The sequence below is a fragment of the Mercenaria mercenaria genome, chromosome 13 (genome assembly GCF_021730395.1).
Source record: "Mercenaria mercenaria strain notata chromosome 13, MADL_Memer_1, whole genome shotgun sequence".
Classification (NCBI taxonomy): Eukaryota; Metazoa; Mollusca; class Bivalvia; order Venerida; family Veneridae; genus Mercenaria; species Mercenaria mercenaria.
In genome coordinates this window covers 16,241,469-16,268,939 of record NC_069373.1, presented here as the reverse complement: position 1 = coordinate 16,268,939, position 27,471 = coordinate 16,241,469, and the positions used below count along the sequence as shown (strand labels likewise).

The window sequence follows — 27,471 nt, the reverse complement described above, 5'->3', positions numbered from 1 at the left end:
CACTGCATTTACAGTATTTTATTATAGATTTTGACAAAATTTGCTACATTTTATGTGTATTGAAAAAAAGTTTTATCAAACGAATTTCTCCCACCATGTCGATGATGTAAACAGGGGGTCATCTCATTCACACGAAAATTACTTGAATGAAGTATCACTATTCATATGTTTTTCATGCGATATTTTGGTAGAACTAAGATAGTTCTTAAAAGACTTGTAATTAGATATACATGTTTCGATGTATGGAAGGCCGTACACACCATAATGTTACAATATAATTCTATGGGAAAACAATTGGTGGTCTCTAACCTATATTAGAGCTAAAACATGACTTTCGTCGGAGTCATCACAGGTAACGTAAATGGCCACAAATCTGTTGTAAATGATGTAGAAAGACGTCTTCGCGCAGAAATAAGCGTGAAATTTGATTTTTTGGTTATTTCATAGTGAATTTCACTGGTACAGAACTGAACAAGAGCTGTCACTAATGGTGACAAATGCCCCCGCAGCGCTTTGACCTTTGACCTGGTGACCTTGACCTTTGACCTGGTGACCCCAGTCAGTTGGGGTCGTGTACTCAATAAGTACTATCAGCATGTGAAGTTTGAAGGTCCTGGGTGCAGTGGTTCGCGAGTGAAGTGCCTTCATGAAAAAAGTTAATGTTGTGACGAACGAACTAACGGACAGAGAGTTGAAAACTAATATGCCTCCCTTCGGGGGTATAAAAATAAGTACTGGTAGTATTTGTATAAAATCAATGAAAAATCATGAAATAGAGAGAAAATTTTTTTGTTTAACAAATACAATGTAAGATCAAAGTATCTTTAACTCAATAATACGAAATCTAACATTTTCCACAAGCGTTTATGCCACTCATGAAAATACTGCGTCTACAGGGACAAGTATTTATATCTTAAAATGATACGAATGAAGATACTCTAATTATCTATATCCTGGTCCATATGTCATATTATTCAGTGTTATTGTGATATTTTACCCATAATAAAGGGCAAGAAGTAAAGGATTACCATGAAGCATCCAGTGCAATAAGTTCAACACCTCTCTGCAACATCGGCTTAAACCTAAATGTCAAAGGAAATGGCACTTTGGCTGAAATACAGAACAGAAAAGGGATTCGGCACTGACAAGATGCAATGTACATGAATCAACATTTAATGGCAACAAACATCGCTGATTTAACCCTTAGCCTGGCAAGTGATTCTGCCTTTGCGACCAGTGCAGACCAAGATCAGCCTGCACATCCGTGCAGTCTGATCATGATCTGCACTGTTCGCTATTCAGTCAGTAAATTTTCAGTGAACCCCCTTCGAATAATAAATGTTACTGCCCAAATAGAATGACAGACCAGTCCATTTTAGAAATTTAGCAGGGTAAGGGTTAATTTATTTATTTTGTTGGGTTTAACGTCGCATCAACACAATTATAGGTCATATGGCGACTTTGCAGCTTTGATGGTGGAGGAAAACCCCAGGTGCCCCTCCGTGCATTATTTCATCACGAGCGGGCACCTGGGTAGAACCACCGACCTTCCGTAAGCCAGCTGGATGGCTTCCTCACATGAAGAATTCAACGCCCCGAGTGAGACTCAAACCCACATCGATGAGGGCAAGTGATTTTAAGTCAGCGACCTTAACCACTCGGCCATGGAGGCCCCCGGGTAAGGGATAAAGAATCACAATACAGAACCAACTTTAACACTAAGACAGGTTACGGAACTAGATAACAGAACTGGTTGAAAAGGACTAAAGAAGCTTCAAAATTACAACAATAAAACATACTAAAATCATACTATAACTGTGAATGCAATATCGTGTAGATGTGAAGAGGAGTATTTCATTTCTATATTTCAATTTTACAATCACTTCCAAACAAATATGCAGTATAACAATACTATAAATGACTTACTTGTTAAAAACCCGGAAAAAGCCCAATTAATCCAGCCACCTATAACTATCATAGGGAGCATGTTTGTAACATTTCCCTTTAACATGTCTGTCATCATACTGGGATCTGAAATAATTCATGTATAATAACTTTTTTACGAGATGACTGCTCTATTTAACAGATCACTGTTTTGTCCTTTTGGAAATCAAACAGGGACAGACCGATTTCTAATGTTGGTAAAACTTGTGGTCCAACCCTTTTGTATTATCACACTACTGCAAAGTTACTGAATGTATTTTGATGTACTGTAGTATTATATGTCTTGATGTACTGTTGCTGTTGTATATATCTGTACTGTATATTCATGTCTTGATGTACATTTACTATCATGTCTTGTGTGATAATTGCAATAAAATATGATTAAACTAAACTAAAATCAAACATGTGCCTTAATATTACCGGTATAAATTATTGAATTAAGTTGGACTTTGTGTGTACTTTAAACACAAACAACAGTTTAATTAATAATTATATGAGCCGTGCCATGAGAAAACCAACATAGTGGGTTTGCGACCAGCATGGATCCAGACAGCCTGCGCATTCGCGCAGTCTGGTCAGGATCATGCTGTTCGCTTTTAAAGCCTACTACAATTAGAGAAACCGTTAGCGAACAGCATGGATCCTGACCAGACAAGCATATTATTAGTAATAATAGTGACCTACATGTAATAAGAAATATCAAACTTGATTACACTGTTTAGATGTATATTATTTCATATTCTATTGAAATTAGCATAAAAGATATGCAATATGCATAGTAATTATGCTCTATGTTTACTAGCTTCTTTTACAAAGCATATTGAAACAAAATAATTGGTGAACCTATGACATTATTAACTTTTTTGGAATAAAAAACATACTGACCTGTCATAGGATTTTTAACGGGAGCTTCTCTTTCAGTCTTTGCCTTTGTCAGGTAACCATTGTGTTCATTATTGAAAAATGACTTTCTTATAAGAAAAGACTGAAATATATACAGAGAATTTACAATCACAACAACCAAGTTTCAAGATGACAACAAAATATATATATATATATAACAGCTCCGTGCTTTAAATTTTTTTTACATACATTGTGTAAATGCATTTATTTGCACATAATTAGATGAGAAGGCATTATCTGAAAATTTATTAATATAAGAAAGAAAGTAATGATCAATGCCATTTTTATACATGTAGTAGACATACCATACACTAAGGATGATATTAATATATACAGGACAATTTTCCTTTATACATGTGGCCTGGGTCTGTTTTTTATGTCAAATCATCTGGATAAATGATGTTTTGTCATGACTACAGGCTTGTCGCATCTGGAGAACTACCTTAACCTTGGTCTACAGTTCGCTATTCAGTCAATAAATTTTCAGTGAACACCCCAGTTCATTTTAGAAAGTTAGCAGGGTAAAGGTTAAGAGACTATAAGCACACATTTCAGACAACTTACATGCTTTGGTATATATTTTCCATTCTCTCTCAAGATTCTACTTCTTATCAGGGCATGACTGAAAAACAAAACAAAAGCAAGTCAGTAACAGTTACCTGTATCAAGAAATCGCCATCAGTTACATACAGACATTTACATAACAAGAAGATGGCCCTAGGTCGCTCACCAGAGTAACACACCATGACAGTGTAAAGTTTACACTATCAAATGATAAAATTATGTCTGAACAAAAACTGTGTATTTGAAGGGATGAATATCATGTTTTCTTGAATTTCATCTTTCAGTTAAAATGACCATAATACTGTAATGTATTTATTTTGAGTCAGCAAGACTTTGTTTACAATTGACTATGATAACAGTAGTAAACAGCATCAACATAAAAAGTATGATACATTTGTAAGCTGTAAAAGAGAATAAGTGTAAGAAAGATCAGAGTTATAATAGAAGCCAGGTGGCACAAATCTTCAGACACATTCTTTGATATTCAAATGATAATGAAATGTACATGTATGGATGTCAACAATGAATGGATTGTTTGGAAAATATATATGTGTGAAAAAACAAATAGTAGGCATTATAGGACATTTATTATAGCTAGTTACAAGTTCAGAGAAATAAATTAAATTTTGTAATGATTTACTAAAATAATAAAAACAGGACTGGTGCTATTAAGTTGCTGTAACATGTGATATGGTCAACACCAGTGCTTGAGGCATATTGTATTATTGTCACTGATCCCTACCAACTAAAGAGTGTATTGTGATTGAGATAAACATTCTGACCAAGTTTCATGAAGATTGGAGTAAAAATGTTAGCAAATTTTTTCTTCAATTTGGCCATTGAAGTGAACTTAGTTTTTGACCCAACCTGACCCAATTTTTGACCCGTCTGAGATTTCACGGAGACAAATATTCTGACCAATTTCATTTGGATTGGACCAAAAATGTGGCCTTTTGGGTGTAAACAAGCATCTTCTTTGATTTGACCTCAGTGACCAAGTTTTTGACTCAACATAATCCAGATTAGAACTTGTCCATGATTTCATGAAAACAGCATTCTGAGAAAGTTTTTTGAGGACTGCAGCAAAAAAAGTAGCCTCTAGAGTGTAAACAAGCTTTTTCTTTGATTTGACATAATGACCTAGTTTTTGACCCCATGTGACCTAGAAAAAAACTCATCAGAGACTTTAATGAAGATTGAATGAAAAATCATGCAGCCTCTATTGCATACACAAGGTTTTTCTTTGATTTGACCAGGTGACCCAGTCTTTGATCCCAGATGACCAGTATTCGAACTTGACCTAGATTTCATCAAGAAAAACATTCTGATCAAATTTCACATACTTCCAGTCAACAGGTCACTCACCTGAGTAACACACCATACCAGTGTAAACATGTTTCATGGAGACAAGTATTCTGACCAATTTTCATTAAGATTGGACCAAAAAAACATGGCCTCGTGAGTGTAACCAAGCATTTTCTTTTATCTGACCTAGTGACCTAGTTTCTTTACCCTACATGACCCAGATTTAAACTTGCCTAAAATTTCATGAAAACTAACATTGTGACAACGTTTTAGGAAGACTGGAGCAAAAAGGTGGCCTCTAGAGTGTATACAAGCTTTTCCTTTAATTTGACCTTGTGACCTAGTTTTTGACCCCACGTGACCCAGATCTGAAATCATCCAAGACTTCATTATAACAAACATTCTGACCAAGTTTTATGAAAATAGAAAAAAAAGTGCCCCCTAGGGTGCAAACAAGTGTATTATCTTTTTTGACCTGGTGGCCTAGTTTTTGACCCCTAATGAGCCAGATAAAAACAGTGTTCACAGAAACCCCCAAATGTGGGTTTTTCACCCCCAGAATGGTACTTCGCACCCCCAGTTTTGGAGATAGCTGTTCTATATCTCTTGGTGAGGGGATGCAAAAGTGCAAGAAAAACTAAGTTTTCACCCCCAACTTTAAATGCCAGTGGGAACACTGAAAAATTCATGCGCTATTTCATGCAGAAAAACATTCTGACAAAGTTTCATGCACATCAAATGAACAAGAGTGTTAACGAGCTTTTCCTTTGATTTGTCCCAGTGACCTAGTTTTTGACCCCATATGACCCAGTTTCAAACTTGGCCTAGGTATCATCAAGGTAAACATTCTGACCAGGTTTCATGATGATAGGGTCATAAATGTAGCCTCAAGAGTGTTAACAAGCTTTTCCTTTGATTTGACTGGGTGACCTAGTTTTTGACCCATATGACCCAGTTTCGAACTTGGCCTAGAAAAATTTCAAAATAAATACTTTGACCAAGTTTCATGAAGATAGGATCATAAATGTGGCCTTGAGGTTGTTAACAAGCTTTTCCTTTGATATGATCTGATGATCTACTTTTTGACCCGACATACCAAGTTTCGATCCAGGCCTAGAGATCATCAAGATAATCATTCTATGCAAGTTTGTATTAAATCAATGCATAAAGGGAACCACTATGTGGCTGAAAGGGCCAAAATAGAAAATTTTGTCCATTTCAGGGTCAGTAACTCTAGAACCCATGAAGGAATCTAGCCAGTTTTCGAAAGGAACCGAGATCTTATTGTGACTTAAGTTGTGTGTAAGTGTGGTTAAAACAAGGCAGTCTGAAAGACAGCTTTATCCCCCGCCTAATTGTTATGGTTCGTTAAAGAGTTTACGGTATTGGGCGGAACCATTAAACAATCAAGTTGTGACCTTGACCTTATTATATTATGTTTATATAAGCAAAATGTGTTGATTTTAGATTAAAAACTACTGAATTTCTAGTGGTCCAGAGGACCAGCTAGCTTTCAGGATTCACTGGTCTGCCCGAAAATACACTGTCCGCGGGTCATTGGACCATCATTAAGTATTGGTCCCTGATTCTATTTACTCCCCAATTTGCAATCAAAATTCTTTTTTTGTGCTGAAATAGCATTTACAGATGGTCTCTCTATCAAACACGATGTTTTCACACTTCAAACATGACATCTAAAGAAATGCCAACAGTTTTTACCAGGCTGTGAATCATGCATAAATAGTTAAACCCCTTTGATTAGAATGAAGTTATGTCGCAGTGAATTGATTTTGTCGTCCCTTGAAAATATAGGAAGTCCTCTGTACACCTCTGAGTCTGACTTTGTGTATTGGGGTACGGATCATAATTTTTAGCGTATTAAATACCCCGTGACGCCGCTTAATGGAAGCTCTGGATAGAATACCAAAACATGGCTAAAAGACTAGAACTTTACAAAACACAGTTCAGTTCCTTCTGAAACGTGCTCCGGGTTGTCCCATGGTCCGTATTGTCCCAATGCCGCTTTTGTGGTCGGACACAAACCTATCCGAAAGTGTATAATGATAAAGCAAATTTTGTACCTATCCTTCACTTGTTCAAGTTCAGTCTTTTTCTCTGATGCAAGTAGAATTGTAACATAATGTCTTATGATACCAACAAGAAATGTGATGATAACTATTGGCAGAAACACCCAAAGTCGGATGTCGGAATCGAGTAACAGTTCAGCCATTTTGTTGTAAACGGTGTTCCGTTACAATTTGTGATAATGAAAATTAACGCGGAAAAATCACAGCTGACAGAAATGACAGAAATTTTCCATGGAAAATGTTTTAATTCCTTCAAATACTACTCAAGATAGTTTCTTTGTATGACCAGCATTGTTCTGCGGGTGCACGCAAGGTAAGTGACATACACTTATTTCAATTTGGATACAGTACATTTTAGTTATAAACGGGTAGATTTAATATGAGATGTAATCATGTATTTTTTATAATGAATTACAATATGTACAGTATTTTATATCAAACTGTTATATAGAGCTCTACATTACCATAATATTTCAGGCGTAATTTAGGTTGGTGTGCGGTTAAGACCGAATATGACATGTAAATTTTTTATTTATGAATTAAATGAAGGCAGATGCTATGCAAAAAGGTCGTGTTGAAAAATTGAAACCTACAGGCTACAACTTAGTACAAGTTTTTGACGGGTCCTGTTATATACCACTAAGAGGGCACTAAGGACCATTAAGGGGTCACTTAGGGTACAGTACGGACCCTGAAGAAAAATCTAAGGAATAAATGGTGAAATAAAAAAGATTTAGAGTTAATTATTTCAGGCAGTTTTCCCATTAAAGTCTGCTAAGGGCCACTTAAGGACTATTAAAGACGCACTATGGATAAATAAGGGGCAATTATGCTAATAATTATTGTAAGCAGTGCAAATAGATTTTTTAACATTTTGTTTGTTTGTTTTGGGTTTAACGCCGTTTTTCAACAGTATTTCAGTCATGTAACTGCAGGCAGTTAACCTAACCAGTGTTCCTGGATTCTGCACCAGTACAAACCTGTTCCCCGTAAGTAACTGCCAACTTCTGCACATGAATCAGAGGTGGAGGACTAATGATTTCAGACACAATGTCGTTTATCAAATAGTCACGGAAAACATACGCCCCGTCCGAGGATCAAACTCACGACCCCGCGATCTGTAGACCAACGCTGTACCTACTGAGCTAAGCAGGCGGGTTGGCCCTCTGTCTACCAAACTTATACAGAATATGTTTTACTGACATTCTGGCACTCTTATTATCTTTTGTTCATGGCAAGATGCTGTATTGGCATCACGCCATGCAGTATGATAGCTAAAAAAATTCAGCTCAGAGATGTTAATATGCTGTTACGGATCTCCGAGCTGAAACGAATCCCATACTGAAACCTAACCAGGAATCGTGCAAGAAGTCTGTCACGCTACAGTTTTATCAAATGAAATGCAATGGACTCATTTTTTACTTTAAAATATTATTAATCCATTTTTCTTTTGATCTGGCATAAAATAATCAATGCAACTTAATTTGAACCGCTTTGCAGTTGTCACCTGATGAGGGTACTCTTCATATTAAACCTTCTAAGGTAATTTTTTATGAATTTTATTTAAAGTGGTTATGTTTATGATTAAATTAAAATCAAAAATAGGTAAAATTTCAATCTTGATTTTCAAAAACAACCACGTGCTCTGAGCGGTTGCATGACGTCATCAGTTTCTCACGAGAGACAGTGTGAGATGTTGCAGTTTGATACTGGTTAGTTAACCAAATGGAGTTTTGCCATAACTTAATAGATCAGAAAATAAAAACAGCTTCACTTAAGTAATGGTAGCCAGAACTAGCAGTATCATGTTTTGTGAAAAATGTCTTTAGGCGGGGGACATTGGTAACTCTTGTTACAAATTCTTGTTAGAATAGTAGAGATACATTAATTTTTGAGAAAGACATTTGCATGCATTTCAAAGCTTTTAATCAGGAACTGTATTATTTGGTAGTCAATGCCTGAGGCAAGGTATTGTTATTATTGTCACTAATCCATACCAACTAATTAATGAATGTACAGTCATTGACTTCTCACCTTATTGTTACTAATATAAATCGATAGGTAAGAACAGATTATACATTAATCCAGTGGCATAACTATATAATCTGAAAGATTAAGTTTGGATTTCATTTCCTAGTATTTCTTAGTGTTCTTGGAATTACAGATATTTCTTGCATTCTTGCCAGCTCAGTCTGAAAGTACCTATACCCATCTTCCACAGTTATCTTCACTTTTTAGCTTGACTATACGAAGCTATCCTACTCGACCTGGCGTCGGCATCCTTCCGCATCCGCACTTTGGTTAAAGTTTTGATGCACTTTCTCTTTATCTTTGTTATGTTATGACTTGATGGATTTACTTCAAACTTAAACTAGTTGTTCCTCATCATCACCCACATCATATGGCACAAGGGTCATAACTCTGGCACTAATATTTAATGAACTATCCCCCCTTTTTACTTAAAATTCCAGGTTAAAGTTTTGGTGCACTTTCACTTTATCTCAATTATTACTAAATGGATTTGATTCAAACTTAAAATAGTTGTTCAACATCATCACTCACATCATATGACACAAGGGCCATAACTCTTGCACCATTATTTCATGAATTATCCCCATTTTTACTTACAATTTCACGTTAAAGTTTTGGTGTACTTTCCCTCTAACTCAGTTGTTACTGAATGGATTTGATTCAAACTTAAAATAGTTGCTCCACCTTATCACCCACATTATATGACACAAGGTTCATAACTCTGGCACCAATTTTTCATGAATTATGCCCCTTTTACTTAGAGTTAAATGTTAATTTTGATGCATTTGCACTATATCTCAAGTTATTACAAAATGAATTTGATTCAACATGACACAAGGTGCATCACTGTTGCACCAATATTTCATGAATTATGCCCCCTTTTTGCTAAGAATTATAAAATGACTTAATACTTTTGACACAGACTTTAGCTATTATCCAATATTTCATCCATGTTGGAGTCATTAAACACCCAAGTGACAGCTCCAGCTTCGTCAAATATTCCCAGTTTCACTATCCAGCATCGTAATAGTCGAGCACGCTGTCTCTTGTGACAGCTCTTGTTTGAATTTCTTATCAATTTAGAAACTTATTACGTTAAATGTTGCCTTTTCTCTGACAACTCAGTATTGCAGGGTTCTAATCACTTCAGTGATAGCTCTAGTTTCCTCAGAGAGAAAACACAGTGGTCCAGTAGTAACATTGTCAGACTATGAAACAAGGAGTCATGAGTTCGAGCCCCTGCTCCCCTAACTAAAAACTAATATTGTTGCGATGGGAGTCCTATGTATGGGTACTTTACATCAGACATGGTATTAAAAGAACCAGGGAAACTTCCAAAATTGGAATCTTCTGTATCTTGCACTATCCTCCCACTAACATTGTTAGCTCACCCGAGCAATGCTGCTCAGGTGAGTTTTTGTGATCGCTCGATGTGTGGTATCCGTTGTCTGTCTGTCTGTCAACATTTAGCTTGTGTATGCGATAGAGGCTGTATTTTTCAACTGATCTTCATGAAATTTTGTCAGAATGATTACCTTGATGAAATCTAGGCCGAGTTTGAAAATGGGTCATCTGGGTAACCAGGGTTCAAAAACTAGGTCACTAGGTCAAATCGAAGAAAAACCTTGTGTATGCGATAGAGGTTGTATTTTTCAATTAATCTTCATGCTCAGGTGAGTTTTTCTGATCGCTCGGTGTCCGTCGTCTGTCGTCTGTCTGTCTGTCAACATTTAGCTTGTGTATGCGATAGAGGCTGTATTTTTCAATTAATCTTCATGAATATTGGTCAGAATGATAACCTTGATTAAATCTAGGTCAGGTTCGAATATGGGTCATCTGGGGTCAAAAACTATGTCACTAGGTCAAATCAAAGAAAATACTTGTTTGTACTCAAGGTTTTTGCTTCAGTTTTAATGATAATTGGTCAGAATTTTATTTTCCCATGATATCACTAGGTCAAACATGTTTACACTGTTATGGTGTGTTATGGTGTGTTTCTCAGGTGAGTGACCTAGGGCCATCTTGGCCCTCTTGTTTATTAATAGTCTTCTGGAGAAGTCACCCATATGGGTTACTGGTGATGACTACAAATAAGCTTACAAACACACACAATCTAGTTCTCTAGGATATGCCCTATTTGACTCTTTGGCATTGAAATAGTTAAGTGCACATAATGAAATATATATGGTTTCTTTTTCTTGTTACAGAAATATTAAACTAAGTAATATAGTATAGTAAAATGTTAAAGAGGCATACTCTATAACATGGTGCACATGAAAACTGGCCGAAATTGATTTACTTACAGAGAATTTATAATTTTACATCGACTAACGCTGTTCCCAGATCACTGGACCTTATCGTTTGCCCACAATTCTTGTTTTTCTGTTGTTTTGGTTTCGGGCCACCGGGCATAGCAGTCACAAGGGGATAGATAGCAAGCTAACGGGGTTACTGTTGGATAGATATTGGAACACTTTATTGTTCTTACAAAAAAACCTTTCGACAATATCAGTCGTACTAATGTAAAATTTAGATCAGATATATTTCTTCTTGTTGTACAATAAAAGTGTGTATAGTGATTTATTATAAAATGTCACTATATTGTTGTTTACGTGCCTAAAATGACATTTTTCGATGCAAGTTCTTCTGTGAAATTAAATTTATTTGTTATTTTATATTCATTTAGGTAATAATATAGTTATCTGTATCTACTCCCCTCGATATAGGGTATACCCATTTAATAACAATCAGTTGTAAAGACATAATTAGATATACCATTGAATATTATTCCATTTCATAATTCTGTAATTCTGTTTTCCTTTAATAATATTGTTTCAGGATTAATTGAAGTAATACATCACTTAGAAGTTAGATACTTTTTAACAAGAAATTTGCAGAAAATAAACTGACATATATTTACTAAATGCTATAAAACATTTCATTTCGGGTGTGTCTTGGTCTTTGCCTAATTGCTTTGACGCTATCCTGACCCATATTCCTATCACCTTCCAGTGGCTGCCACAGCTTTGTTCAAGAGCCTCCGTGGCCGAATGGCTAAGGTCGCTGACTTCAAATCACTTGCCCCTCACCGAAGTGGGTTTGAGCCGCACTCGGGGCGTTGAAGGGGCGTTGAATTCTTCATGTGAGGAAGCCATCCAGCTGGCTTACGGAAGGTCGGTGGTTCTACCCAGGTGCCCGCTCGTGATGAAATAATGCACGGAGGGGCACCTGGGGTCTTCCTCCACCATCTTTTTGATGGAAAGTCGCCATATGACCTATCATGTGTCAGTGCGATGTTAAATCCAACAAAAAAACAAAAAAAGGTCCCTAATTCTGCTTAGCTCAGTAGGGAGAGTGCAGATCTACAGTTCCACAGGTTGTGAGTTTGATCCCCATGCATGGAACATGTTCTCCTTGATAATTAATAAAAAGAGATAGATTCAGCCACTTAATATTTCTGATCACAGATATTGCACAATTAGTACAATCTTCATGAAAAGGTATTCATTTTTCAGATCATTTCACCTCCAAAATCTCATGAAACAGCTCAACTATGACTTCATCTATAGAACAGTGTAAACAGATATGGTGTAATGCAGACACTGTGTGTTTTGATGTTGATTCTACTTTGATCAAAGACGAGGGTTTAGATGAGCTGGCGGAATTCTGTGGGGTTGGCAAGCAAGTCAAAGAATGGTAAATTGCTTAATACAGTACAACTTTTGCTGTGGAAGTTAGGAATTTAGTAATCATTTCTGTTAAGAAATAATAAATATGTTACTGTATTTGAGCCGTGCCATGAGAAAACCAACATAGTGGGTGTGCGACCAGCATGGATCCAGACCAGCCTGCGCATCCGCGCAGTCTGGTCAGGATCCATGCTGGTCGCTTTTAAAGCCTACTGCAATTAGAGAAACCATTAGCGAACAGCATGGATCCTGACCAGACTGCGCGAATGCGCAGGCTGGTCTGGATCCATGCTGGTTGCAAACCCACTATGTTGATTTTCTCATGGTGCGGCTCATTTTATCAGTTAATAAAAATTCAGGAGCCTGTTTGCCTATAACATTTGTAATTAAATCACAAGTGCATAGCATTTACAAATAATACTTTACATCTTCCATTCTGGAATATGAACAAAGTCACCTAAACAAAACAAAAAAAAAACACCTGAAAGTGTTACAGAATATCCTTTTCATTCTCCCACAAATATCCTAAATTTCAAGAATGAATTAAGTTATTAAATCACACTGTTAATTGCATCACTTTTTATTGTCACCTGCTTTTTTTAGCTCACCTGTCACAAAGTGACAAGGTGAGCTTTTGTGATCACGCGGTGTCCGTCGTCCGTCCGTGTGTGCGTGCGTCCGTAAACTTTTGCTTGTGACCACTCTAGAGGTCACATTTTTCATGGGATCTTTATGAAAGTTGGTCAGAATGTTCATCTTGATGATATCTAGGTCAAGTTCGAAACTGGGTCATGTGCCTTCAAAAACTAGGTCATTAGGTCTAAAAATAGAAAAACCTTGTGACCTCTCTAGAGGCCATATATTTCACAAGATCTTCATGAAAATTGGTCAGAACGTTCATCTTGATGATATCTAGGTGAAATTAGAAACTGGGTCACGTGCCGTCAAAAACTAGGTCAGTAAGTCAAATAATAGAAAAACCTTGTGACCTCTCTAAAGGTCACATTTTTCATGGGATCTGTATGAAAGTTGGCCTGAATGTTCATACTTGATGATATATAGGTCCAGTTCGAAACTGGGTCAGTGCCGTCAAAAACTAGGTCAGTAGTTCTAAAAATAGAAAAACCTTGTGACCTCTCTAGAGGCCATATATTTCACAAGATCTTCATGAAAATTGGTCAGAACATTCATCTTGATGATATTTAGATGAAGTTCGAAACTGGGTCACGTGCCATCAAAAACTAGGTCAGTAGGTCAAATAATAGAAAAACCTTGTGACCTCTCTAAAGGCCACATTTTTCATGGGATCTGTATGAAAGTTAGTTTGAATGTTCATCTTGATGATATCTAGGTCAGGTTCGAAACTGGGTCACGTGCAGTCAAAAACTAGGTCAGTAGGTCTAAAAATAGAAAAACCTTGTGACCTCTCTAGAGGCCATATATTTCATGAGATTTTCATGAAAATTGGTCAGAATATTCACCTTGATGATATCTAGGTCAAGTTCGAAAGTGGGTCACGTGCCTTCAAAAACTAGGTCAGTAGGTCAAATAATAGAAAAACCTTGTGATATCTCTAGAGGCCGTATTTTTCATGGGATCTGTATGAAAGTTGGTCTGAATGTTCATCTTGATGATATCTAGGTCAGTTTCGAAAGTGGGTCACGTGCCGTCAAAAACTAGGTCGGTAGGTCAAATAATAGAAAAACCTTGTGACCTCTCTAAAGGCCATATTTTTCATGGGATCTGTATGAAAGTTGGTCTGAATGTTCATCTTGATGATATCTAGATCAAGTTCGAAACAGGGTCATGTGCGGTCAAAAACTAGGTCAGTAGGTCTAAAAATAGAAAAACCTTATGACCTCTCTAGAGGCCATACTTGTGAATGGATCTCCATAAAAATTGGTCAGAATGTTCACCTTGATGATGTCTAGGTCAAGTTTGAAACTGGGTCACGTGCCTTAAAAAACCAGGTCAGTAGGTCAAATAATAAAAAAACCTTGTGTCCTCTCTAGAGGCCATACTTTTCATGGGATCTGTATGAAAGTTGGTCTGAATGTTCATCTTGATGATATCTAGGTCAAGTTTGAAACTGGGTCAACTGCAGTCAAAAACTAGGTCAGCAGGTCTAAAATTATTAAAATCTTTTGACCTCTCTAGAGGCCATATTTTTCAATGGATCTTCATGAAAATTGATCTTAATGTTCACCTTGATGATATCTAGGTCAGTTTCGAAACTGGGTCACGTGCGGTCAAAAACTAGGCCAGTAGATATAAAAATAGAAAAACCTTGTGACCTCTCTAGAGGCCATATTTTTCATGAGATCTTCATGAAAATTAGTGAGAATGTTCACCTTGATGATATCTAGGTAAAATTCAAAGAAGGGTCACGTACCTTTGAAAACTACGTCAATAGGTCAGATAATAGAAAAACCTTGTGACCTCTCTAGAGACCATATTTTTCAATGGATCTTCTTGAAAATTGGTCAGAATTTTTATCTTGATAATATCTAGGTCAAGTTTAAAACTGGGTCACATGAGCTCAAAAACTAGGTCACTATGTCAAACAATAGAAAAAACGATGTCATACTCAAAACTGGGTCATGTGGGAAGAGGTGAGCGATTCAGGACCATCATGGTCCTCTTGTTTAAAAAAAAACAACAAAAAACGGGGATAATAGAAATAGGCTGCATCCATCCTTCCATCTGTCTGTCACACTTCGTGCCCAGTCCATAGCTCTGCCGTTTATAAAGAGATTTTGAAATAACTATAGATTTCCAGATATTTTAGACTTCATAATGTCTTCATGAATTATATGATATATAGTTATAATTAATAATATTTTTATATACATTGTTAGTATGTTGCCCTATTACTTAGAATATGTTGTACTGGGCCTATTGGCATGCAATATGTATTGTGAAAAAATGTCCCTAGGCGGGGGATGTTGGTTACTCTGTTTAAAATTCTTGTTAGGCGTAAAAAAAATAATTATTTGTTTCCGGTATCCGGACCTACCCTAAATTTTTGGCCCGACCCTAAATGTTTTTATGGCCTTTGAGAATGAGTTTTTCAACTTTTTCACAAAAAATTGCCAAATTGCACTTCTTTTGCCTTAAACATGGTCAGTGATGTTAGAAATCAATTTCCTGATGATCTAAAGGCATAACCCCCTTATTTGTATTCTTTTTTTGACACAAAAATAATTTTCGAAAAGTCTCCCTTAATAAAAAAATATTCAAAAAAAAAAAAAAAATCCCGACCTACCTACCCTGATTTTTTAACTCACCTGTCACAAAGTGACAAGGTGAGCTTTTGTGATCGCGCGGTGTCCGTCGTCCGTCGTCCGTCCGTGCGTGCGTCCGTGCGTGCGTGCGTCCGTCCGTAAACTTTTGCTTGTGACCACTCTAGAGGTCACATTTTTCATGGGATCTTTATGAAAATGGGTCAGAATGTTCATCTTGGTAAATTCTAGGTCAAGTTCGAAACTGGGTCACATGCCATCAAAAACTAGGTCAGTAGGTCTAAAAATAGAAAAACCTTGTGACCTCTCTAGAGGCCATAATTTTCAATGGATCTTCATGAAAATTGGTCAGGATGTTCATCTTGATGATATCTAGGTCAAGTTCGAAACTGGGTCAGCTGCGGTCAAAAACTAGGTCAGTAGGTCTAAAAATAGAAAAACCTTGTGACCTCTCTAGAGGCCATATATTTCACAAAATCTTCATGAAAATTGGTCAGAATGTTCACCTTGATGATATCTAGGTCAAGTTCGAAACTGGGTCATGTGCCTTCAAAAACTAGGTCAGGAGGTCTAAAATAGAAAAACCTTGTGACCTCTCTAGAGGCCATATATTTCACAAGATCTTCATGAAAATTGGTCAGAATGTTCACCTTGATGATATCTAGGTCAAGTTCGAAACTGGGTCACGTGCGGTCAAAAACTAGGTCAGTAGGTCTAAAAATAGAAAAACCTTGTGACCTTTCTAGAGGCCATATATTTCACAAGATCTTCATGAAAATTGGTCAGAATGTTCACCTTGATGATATCTAGGTCAAATTCGAAACTGGGTCACGTGCCATCCAAAACTAGGTCAGTAGGTCAAATAATAGAAAAACCTTGTGACCTCTCTAATGGCCATATTTTTCATGGGATCTGTATGAAAGTTGGTCTGAATGTTCATCTTGATGATATCTAGGTCAAGTTCGAAACTGGGTCACGTGCGGTCAAAAACTAGGTCAGTAGGTCTAAAAATAGAAAAACCTTGTGACCTCTCTAGAGGCCATATATTTCATGAAAGCTTCATAAAAATTGGTCAGAATGTTCACCTTGATGATATCTAGGTCAAGTTTGAAACTGGGTCACGTGCCTTAAAAAACTAGGTCAATAGGTCAAATGATAGAAAAACCTTGTGACCTCTCTAGAGACCATATTTTTCAATGGATCTTCATGAAAATTGGTCAGAATTTTTATCTTGATAATATCTAGGTCAAGTTCAAAACTGGGTCACTATGTCAAATAATAGAAAAAACGACGTCATACTCAAAGCTGGATCATGTGGGAAGAGGTGAGCGATTCAGGACCATCATGGTCCTCTTGTTTTAGCATGTTACCGGAAACAAAGAATTTTTTTTTTAGGCCTTATTATGTCTCCCACTACACAGTGGTGTGGGAGACATATTGATTTACTCCAGTCTGTGTGTCTGTCTGTGTGTGTGTGTGTCTGTCTGTCACAAAGCTTGTCCGCACTCTAAGTCAAACATTTCTCATCCGATTTTCACCAAACTTGAACAAAATGTGTGTGACCATGTGACCTCGGCTAAGTTTGATAACTAGTCAAATCGGTCCAGGCATTTTGGAGTTATGGCCCTTGAATTACCCAAAATCGGCCTTTTTACTCTTGTCTGCACTCTAAGTCGAACATTTCTCATCCGATCTTCACCAAACTTGAACAAAATGTGTTTGACCATGACGCCTCGGCTGATTCCGATAACTAGCCAAATCAGACCAGGCATTTTGGAGTTATGGCCCTTGAATTACCAAAAATCGGCCTTTTTGTTCTTGTCCGCACTCTAAGTCGAACATTTCTCATCCAATCCTCACCAATCTTGAACAAAATGTGTTTGACCATAAGACCTCAGCCAAGTCCGATAACTAGTCAAATCCGCCCAGGCACTTTTGAATTATGGCCCTTGAATTACTGATTGGATCCACTCGTCCAGACCATCTAATGGGATGCACTCGTCTAAACCATCTAGAGAAACTAGACATTTTTCATAGGGTCAGTTGTGGGAGACATGCGCTTTTCTCAAAAGCATCTCTAGTTTAAATTTATCTGTACGATTTTGTAATCAGTTTATACTAAACAAAATAAAAGGAATGGTATTATTATCAACCCGGAACAAATTAAACAGGGGAAGCATGATAATTCAGGAATACAGAAAATGTAATTAATAGGTATGGCGACTTACTGCAAGTTTGAATTTGAATTAACAAATCTGAAATAGAAGTAACAATATGAAATAGAAGTAACAAATATGAAAGTAAAAAAAAAAATTAATATGAAAAAGAAGTATAAATTTTGTTACTTGAAACATGGGCATTAATATGTGAATGAAATCAAATCTAACTCAGAAACTTGAAAAGAAAAATGTACAAGTTTAGATCACAAAATGTGGTAACAGTTTGTAGAAGCTTATTATGGTAACATCTGAAGACTATTTTCAGGACAAATAAAGCTATGGGAGGCAGTATGAGATTTAGAACAGCCCTTGAGAAGAGGCTGGAGATCATTCAGCCAACTATAGACCAGATTACACAATTTAGAGAGACACAAGCAATCAGATTCTCTGACGGTTTAGAGTAAGAATCATTTATGAAGTGTTTTGCTATGCCAAAGCATGAGAAAGACTGTTAATTTTAACAAAAAGTAAAAAACAACATCACTGCTTTTAAGTTGCTTTATAAGGTATAAACCATTCATTAGACATTTTTGATAAAGAATAGATACATGTGCAGCATGAATTAGAAGACGAGTTAATTCCAGTGACAAAAAAAATCAGGTTCAGTATCTGTGTTCTTCAATGTTTATGTTTTTTTCATATTCAGGGAACTTGTAGAATTGCTTCATGAACGAGGGACAAAGGTGTATTTGGTGTCTGGAGGATTTAGAAGTCTTATAGAACCTGCTGCCAAGCTGCTGGACATACCTTTCAATAATATCTATGCAAACAGACTTAAATTCTTCTATAATGGTACAAATTATATAATATTCACAACTTAGTAGTGTCTTTTGATCTTTTAATTGTTTTAGTTAAAGTGTAGTTTGTGAAACTAATGTAGATAATTTGGTCTTGGTATCTCAGTGTAACCAATAAAATATTTTCATGTTAATCATAGAAACCGCCTCAGAAGCCTAGTACTAGAGTGTCCGCTTCGAGTACAGGAGGTCGTGGGTTCTATCCCCGGCCACGTCATACCAAAGACGTAAAGAAATGGTACTAGTAGCTTCCTCTCTTGGGGCTCAGCATGAAGAGGGTAGTGCTAGGACTGGTCAGCCGTGTCAGTATAATGTGACTGGGTGGGTTATCATGTCATGTGTCTACAGCGTGATATTCCAGTGAGGTAGCACTATAAAATTGGGCATTGTGCTCACTGCTACAAGTAGACACTGTCATTTATATGACTGAAAAATTGTCGAAAAAGACGTAAACCCAAACACACACACGCACGCACGTACATGTTAATCATAGACACTTAAACAGGTGGCTTCTGGAGAAAATCACAGATTGAATTAATTTAACCTCAGGACTTTTGGTTTCAACTTTACCAAAGTCAGTTCGTTTTTAGCTCACCTGTCACAAAGTGACAAGGTGAGCTTTTGTGATTGTGCGGCGTCCGTGCGACCGTAAACTTTTGCTTGTGACCTTTCTAGAGGTCACATTTTTCATGGGATCTTTATGAAAGTTGGTCAGAATGTTCATCTTGATGATATCTTTGTCAGGTTCGAAACTGGGTCATGTGCAGTCCAAAACTGGGTCAGTAGGTCTAAAAATAGAGAAACCTTGTGACCTCTCTAGAGGCCATATTTTTAAATGGATCTTTATGAAAATTGGTCAGAATATTCACATTGATGGTACCTAGATCAAATTTGAAACTGGGTCATGTGCAGTCAAAAACTAGGTCAGTAGATCTAAAAATAGAAAAACCTTGTGACCTCTCTAGAGGCCATAATTTTCAATGGATCTTCATGAAAATTGGTCAGAATGTTCACCTTGATGATATCTAGTTCGAAACTGGGTCACATGCCTTCAAAAACTAGGTCATTAGGTCAGATAATAGAAAAACTTTGTGACCTCTCTAGAGGCCGTATTTTTCATGGATCTTCATGAAAATTGGTGAGAATATTCACCTTGATGATATCTAGGTCAAGTTCGAAACTGGGTCACGTGCCTTCAAAAACTAGGTCATTAGGTCAGATAATAGAAAAACCTTGTGACCTCTCTAGAGGCCATATTTTTCATGGATCTTCATGAAAATTGGTCAGAATATTCACCTTGATGATATCTAGGTCAAGTTCGAAACTGGGTCACGTGCGGTCAAAAACTAGGTCAGTAGGCCTAAAAATAGAAAAACCTTGTGACCTCTCTAGAGGCCATATTTTTCATGAGATCTTCATGAAAATTGGTGAGAATGTTCACCTTCATGATATCTAGGTCAAGTTCAAAACTGGGTCATGTGCCTTCAAAAACTAATAGAAAAACCTTGTGACCTCTCTAGAGGCCATATTTTTCAATGGATCTTCATGAAAATTGGTGAGAATTTTTATCTTGATGATATCTAGGTCAAGTTCAAAACTGGGTCACATGAGCTAAAAAACTAGGTCACTATGTCAAATAATGGAAAAAATGACGTCATACTCAGTTGAAAACTGGGTCATGTGGGGACAGGTGAGTGATTCAGGACCATCATGGTCCTCTTGTTATATGAAGAAGTTGGCCATTGTCTGCATAAGGTTTGTTGCTTGCCAAAAGAACCCAGGAGGGTCTTTCTTAACCATTCAAACTTGAAACTCGTAGCCATTTTACCTCGGCTATTTTGTGTCTTTGAACCAGTCAAAACACAATTAATGTTTATAAATATGAATTAAACTTTGAATCACATATTATCATGCCATGTTCTTATCATTCCTCTAATGCCAGATTGCATTACTGCCAGTATTATGGCAGAAAATGTTTCTCTTACCAGATTACTCTTGTTTTTCCTGGAAAGATCTTCTTGAGGTAATTATATGAAGGGAATAAATGCAGCCTTTTGCAGACAAAAGTTTAAATATTGTATAATAATTAAGTTTTTTCGCTCATTCCGTATCTGTTTTCCAGGTATCTGTTAAGGTTTTGATGTAAGCCATCTTTTCCAGGTGACATGTCAGGTTTTGATGTCAGCCTTATATTTTCAAGTGATTATGCAGGTTTTGGTGTAAGCTTTCTGTTTTCCAGGCGACTGTGCAGGTTTTGATTAAAGTTTTCTGTTTTCCAAGTGACTGTGCAGGTTTTGATGTAAGTTTTCTACTTTATAAGTGAATGTGCAGGTTTTGATTTAAGTTTTCTGTTTTCCAGGTGACAATGCAGGTTTTGATGTAAGTTTTCTATTTTTCAGGTGACAATGTAGGTTTTGATGCAAGCCCGCTATTTTCCCGGTGACGATGCAGGTTTTCATGCAAACTCACTATTTTCCAGGTGACGATGCAGGTTTGGATGTAACCTCTATTTTCCAGGTGACGATGCAGGTTTTGATAAAACCTCTGTTTTCCAGGTGACTTTGTATGTTTTGATGTAAGGTCTCTATTTTCCAGGTGACGATGCAGGTTTTGATGTAAGCTGTCTATTTTCCAGGTGACGATTCAGGTTTTGATGTAACCTCTGTTTTCCTAGTAACTTTGTATGTTTTGATGCAAGATCTCTATTTTACAGGTGACTATGCAGGTTTTGATGTAAGAGAACCTACCAGTGATTCTGGGGGTAAAAAACTTGTAGCTGAGAAGCTGAAGCAGACATGTGAAAATCTTGTATTTATTGGAGACGGAGCAACTGATCTTGAAGCTTATCCGCCAGCAGTATGTGTATTTCTTCTACTAAGAAAGAAATGTACAAATTTCAATCGGTTTCCTACCAATATAGAATAAGTGTACCTTTCTTGGTGCAGAGTATAATAATCTGCCACTGCTTATAAATGCAGAATGGAAAATCCTGTTTGAGGGTAACTTTTTTATGGTTACGAGACTCGTCCACATTGCCTCCAAATACATTATCAGAAAGCCAGATATGGAAAATCATAAGGGGGAGGTCATTGATAAAATCCTTACTACAACTTGAAGGTAACTTCTGAAATATCATCTCATAAGTTCAAGGTTGCAGGTATTAAATGTTATTTACATGTGCACACATACTTTATACATGCACATATATTTTGTTTCACAAAGCCAATGGTACACCAGTGTTATTACAGAATAAACAACACTTTGTATTCTTCTTTATTGAAAATGAATAGAGCTATGTTTAACTTAGATTTATTTATTTTCTATTTTCAGGATTTATTTATAGGTTATGGAGGAAATGTAGTGAGAGAGACCGTGAAACAGAAAGCACCATGGTATATAACAGACTTTCAGGATCTCATTCAGATATTGCAAGACTCAAGTTGATGTTAGCAGTTTCCTAGGAGGCTTCGTTTTAAGTTTAAGGCAATATTTTAACAGATAGTCAGCATTATTGCAAATATTTGAAAATTGGGTGTGACTGTGATAAAGTGATTGTTGTGTATTCTAGTTTGTGATAACGTTGGTAAACATCATTCATGGACTTCCTTATACATTTTAATCTTCTTATCATCATCGACTTCATAGAAACTAAGTAATGTGGTCATGCTCATCCCGTATGCAGTGCAGAAACTGCCTTGCAGCCATAGTCATAATGAGGTCAGATTAATCCTGGACAGTGCAGATACTGTCTTGAAGCCGTATTAGTAATGAGGTCAGGTTCATGCAGGTACTTTCTTGCAGTTATGATAGTAATGAAGTAAGGTTTATCCTGGACACTGTGGAGGTACTACCTGGCAGCCATGTTAGTAATGTAGTCAGGTTCCTCTTGGACATTGTGAAGGTACGATCTTGCAGTCATGTTAGTGATGTAGTCAAGTTCCTCCTTGACACTGTGGAGGTACTATCTTACAGCCATGTTAGTGATGTAGTCAGGTTCCTCTTGGACAGTGTGGAGGTACTATCTTGCAGCCATGTTAGTAATGTAGTCAGGCTATACTGGACACTGTGCAGGTACTATCTTATGGGCATGTTAGTAATGTAGTCAGGCTCATCCTGGACACTGTGCAGGTACTATCTTGCAGCCATGTTAGTAATGTAGTCAGGCTCATCCTGGACACTGTGCAGGTACTATCTTTCAGGCTTGTTGGTGATGTAATCAAGCTCATCCTGGACACTGTGCAGGTAATATCTTACGGGCATGTTAGTAAAATAGTCAGGCTCATCCTGGACACTGTGCAGGTACTATCTTGCAGCCATGTTAGTAATGTAGTCTGGCTCATCCTGGACACTGTGCAGGTACTATCTTGCAGCCATGTTAGTAATGTAGTCAGGCTCATCCTGGACACTGTGCAGGTACTATCTTGCAGCCATGTTAGTAATGTAGTCAGGCTCATCCTGGACACTGTGCAGGTACTATCTTGCAGCCGTGTTAGTAATGTAGTCAGGCTCATCCTGGACACTGTGCAGGTACTGTCTTGCGGGCATGTTAGTAATGTAGTCAGGCTCATCCTGGACACTGTGCAGGTACTATCTTGCAGCCGTGTAAGTAGTCAGTTTCATCTTGGACAAAATGCAGATACTGTCCTGCATTCATGTTAGTAATGTACTTGGGGTTTATCCTGGACATGATGCATGTAACATCTTGCAGCTTTTTTCATAATGAGGTCAGGTTCATCCTGGACACTGTGCAGGTACTGTCTTGCAGCTGTAATAGTAATATAGTCGGGTTCATTCTGGACACTGTGCAGGTACTTTCTTGCAATCATGTTTGTAATAAGGTCAGGTTTATCTTGGACACTGTGTGGGGTACTATCTTGCAGCCAGGTTAGAAATGTGGTCACATTCATCATGGACACAATGCAGTAACTGTCCTGCTGTGGTCAGGTTCACACTGTAGGAATGTCTGTAAGATGAAAGGAACTTGCATTTTTGTGTTAATAATTTTGTATAAATCCTCGATTACATTTTTGAGATAAGGCTTATTTTGCATGTGTCAGCAATGCCCTGTTGATTAAAAAAAGAATAAGTTGTCTAAGCCCTGGTGACAACGTAATACCTTAGTGTGCAAAGGTTTGGGGGGGCACCATGTGGGGCATATGGTTTTCACAAAGAGCTCTTGTTTCAGTTTCATTGAATAGTTACGGTTGCATACAATTTCTTGTATGATTTTTAGCTTGACTATACGAAGTATGAAGAGCTATCCTACTCGACCCGGCATCGGCGTCATTCCGCATCCGCACTTTGGTTAAAGTTTTGATCCACTTTATCTTTGTTATTACTTGATGGATTTTCTTCGAACTTAAAATAGTTGTTCCTCATCATCACCCACATCATATGGCACAAGGGTCATAACTCTGGCACCAATTTTTCATGAATTGTCCCCCCTTTTTACTTAGAATTTCAGGTTAAAGTTTTGGTGCACTTTTATTTTATCTCAGGTATTACTAAATGGATTTGATTAATTCTTGAAACAGTTGTTTCACATCATCTTCAACATCCTATGGTATAAGATCCATAACTGTGGTATGAATAGTTAATGTATTATCCCCCCTTTTACTTAGAATTTTGGTTTTGATGCACTTTCAGTCTATCTCAGTTATTACTAAATGGATTTGATTCAAACTTAAAATAGTTGTTCAACATCATCATGTACTTCATTTGACTTAAGGGCCATAACTCTTGCCCCAGCATTTCATGAATTATCCTCCCCTTTTTACTTAAAATTTCAGGTTTAAGTTTTGATGCACTTCCACTATATCTCTGTTGCTGCTGAATGGATTTGATCCAAACTTAAAATAGTTGTTCCACCTTATCACCCACATCTTATGACAAAAGATCCATAACTCTGGCACAATTTTTCTTGAATTATGCCCCCTTTACTTAGAATTAAAGGTTAATTTTGATGCATTTTCACTATATCTCCGTTACTACAAAATGGATTTGATTCAACATGACACAAGGTGCATCACTTTTGCACCTAGATTTCATGAATTTTGCCCCCTTTTTGCTTAGAATTATACTTATTTAATGTTTTGATACACTTTATTCTTATCTCTCTTACTAATTGATACTTTTGACACAGACTAAAGCTATTATCCAATATCTTCATCCACATTGGAGTAATTAAACACTCCAGTGACACCTCCAGCTTCATCAAATATGCCTAGTTTCACTATCCAGCATTGAAATAGTTTAGCGCGCTGTCTCCTGTGACAGCCCCTGTTATTTCCCTTTGTATTTTCAAAAGGTAAACTTGTATCACAATGTGTGTTTGTGATGTGGTTGGAGAATGCAATTGAATTAAGTGAAATAAGGAGACTTGTAAAGGTCATACGTTGGAGACATTTACTCCTATCTGTGTGTGTCTGTCTGTCACAGTTCTTGTCCGTGCTCAAAGGCTGAACAGTTATCATCCAATCTTCACCAGACTTGAACAAAATGTGTTTGACAATAGATCCTCGGCCAGCTAGCCAAATGGGCCCAGGCACTAAGGAATTATGGCCCTTGAATTACTGAAAATTGCTCTGTTCACTGATGTTAGCGCTCTTAAATCAGTTTTCATCCATCTTTACCAAACTTGGACAAAATGTGTTTGAAAATAGTCCTCGGCCAAGTTTGATAACTAGCCAAAGCGGCCCACGCACTTAGTAATTATTGCCCTTGAATTACTGAAAAATGCTCTGTACACTGATGTCTGTGCTTCAAGTTGAACAGTTCTTATCCAAACTTAACAAAACTTGAACACAATGTGTTTGACAATTAGTTCTCGGTAAAGTTCAATAACTAGCCAAATCGCTCTATACACAGATGCAAGTGATACATGTATTGATGCATGGCTGACTCAGATACATACCGGTAGTGGAGAAAAAATGCCAATCTATTATGATAAGGCAGTAGTGGGAGACATGTGCTTTTCTCAAAAGCAGCTCTGGTTTTGTTTTAGAAAATGGCATTTTATGGGGATATGTCAATCCCATACTTCACAACACACATATGTTGTAATAAAGTATTTGTTTTATTTTACATTTATATAGTAGTTGAATTTGTAATATACAAATAATTCAAGATCTGGCATAAGATGATTCTGGTTAGTATCAATGAGAAAAGAAACCCTTGTTAATCTACAAAAAGTGAAAACTTTCTTAACTCAGTATATAGAATCAATTGTTTTTAGGAAAATCTGAAATTAACCAAGTTTCTGTTAGCAAAATTAGGTTAACATATCAACATTTGATGTGACTGAAAACTGTATAAGACTTCCTTTCTGCATTTTTGCTATGCTGATTTACTTTTCCAAATAGAATGAACTTTCCATAAGCCCTTTATGGCTTTTTAACAATATCTGCATTTAGATGGCGATCATTCAGTTGCAAGATCAGTAGAAATTTGGGATTTTAAGTTCCCACAGTGAAGTTCTGCATTTACTTTTACCGTTTAAAGCATAATGATTGAATTAAAGGTAATCTTACTTTTGTGCTGATAAATTGCAAGTTGTGTTGTTGAAGTTTAAATATATCTATTTCGAAGATTTCTTAATACAAAATGTAATTTTTTTCTAAAGATGTTTGTTTTGTTAAAAGCAGAAATGTTTTAAGAGAATTTAGTATATATAGAATGTGAAACTATTATGCACTTATTTACAGGTACTTTAACTTTACATGTAGACAAAAAGTTTGCAAAATGGTTGGACATTTTTAAACAAACTTTTTAAACATTTTTATACACATATTTTTATCTCCGTGTATTTACCACAAGTAACACGCATCATTTTTGAGTCGGCTAAAGGCTGAAAGCCTTTTGACGAGTCCTTGCTGTTCAGCGATTCTCTAAATGGATCGAATAACTCGTGAAGGGATGTAGTTCCATTAGATTTCTCAAACTTCAAACAGTTCACTGCATGAATGAAGTTAAGTTGTGTCAATTCCCTTTGCTATGACCAATATACGATGTAATCTGTCATATTTATGACTTGTAATTGTGCAATACTCGAATGTAACTCATTAAGCATAAATGTGCATTTTAAGAATTGCGCAGGCTCTTACTGGTTTGTTTAGTTACTACTGATATTAAAAATGATTTTAATTCTTATTTTTCGAGAAATAAACAAATCGGCGAAACATTAAATTGTATTTTCTTGTAGTTTTTGAAATCGAAAGTAGATCGTCTATGTTTGGCTGCTTTCACGAAAGGAAACAACTTTTTTATGAAAAGATTTAAATAGGAGGTAATTTAACCGTAAACTTCAATGTCAGATACTGCCAATTGCTGCTAAATGTCTTCGTATCATCACAATTTGTAAAATATATTGTTGAAACTGGAGAAAAATGTAATCGTATCCGGATATAATATTTTGGGTAAATATCGAGCTGTGTTATGAAATTTTAAGAAAAAAACTAAAAACAAACTGAAACTGGTAGACTATACTGTCAGTACATCAATCATTAGCCGACTCAGGCCCTTCAGGCCTTTGATTTAATTCAGTATTTGAAGGCTTAAAACAAATTAATGTAATTTTTATATCAAACATCTATACTTTCACCAATAACACAGTTGTACAGTTTACCTCACTTGGAGCTTTTAAAATTTATTGTTCAGTATTTGTCCAAAACAAATAAATTTTTACAATTGAT

At 36.7% G+C, this 27,471-nt stretch overlaps 2 protein-coding genes across 2 annotated transcripts in view; one reads left to right on the top strand and one right to left on the bottom strand.

Moving 5' to 3' along the window:
- LOC123529632 (ER membrane protein complex subunit 3-like) overlaps positions 1-6,982 on the bottom strand; it is a 10,100-nt gene extending 3,118 nt beyond the window's left edge. The window contains exons 1-5 of the mRNA XM_053521263.1: positions 6,798-6,982; positions 3,412-3,469; positions 2,830-2,929; positions 1,927-2,031; positions 1,029-1,110 (exon numbers count right to left, since the gene is read on the bottom strand). Of these exons, the coding sequence (XP_053377238.1) occupies positions 1,029-1,110; positions 1,927-2,031; positions 2,830-2,929; positions 3,412-3,469; positions 6,798-6,946 (494 nt within the window). The 5' untranslated portion in view covers positions 6,947-6,982. The remainder of the gene's footprint in view (positions 1-1,028; positions 1,111-1,926; positions 2,032-2,829; positions 2,930-3,411; positions 3,470-6,797) is intronic.
- On the top strand, positions 6,977-27,471 carry LOC123529633 (phosphoserine phosphatase-like). Its single transcript, XM_045310032.2, has 6 exons — positions 6,977-7,116; positions 12,350-12,530; positions 18,250-18,384; positions 18,631-18,776; positions 21,495-21,637; positions 22,112-27,471. Exons 2-6 carry the CDS (start codon positions 12,388-12,390, stop codon positions 22,223-22,225), a joined length of 681 nt encoding a protein of 226 aa, XP_045165967.2. The 5' UTR covers positions 6,977-7,116; positions 12,350-12,387; the 3' UTR covers positions 22,226-27,471.

Bases quoted from the DNA above. Each gene is read 5' to 3' on its own strand.
- LOC123529633 (XM_045310032.2), top strand. From the start codon at position 12,388: ATGACTTCATCTATAGAACAGTGTAAACAGATATGGTGTAATGCAGAC. The intron at 18,385-18,630 runs GTAAGAATCATT...TTTCATATTCAG, and splicing joins AGATTCTCTGACGGTTTAGA to GGAACTTGTAGAATTGCTTC. The intron at 21,638-22,111 runs GTATGTGTATTT...TTCTATTTTCAG, and splicing joins TTGAAGCTTATCCGCCAGCA to GATTTATTTATAGGTTATGG.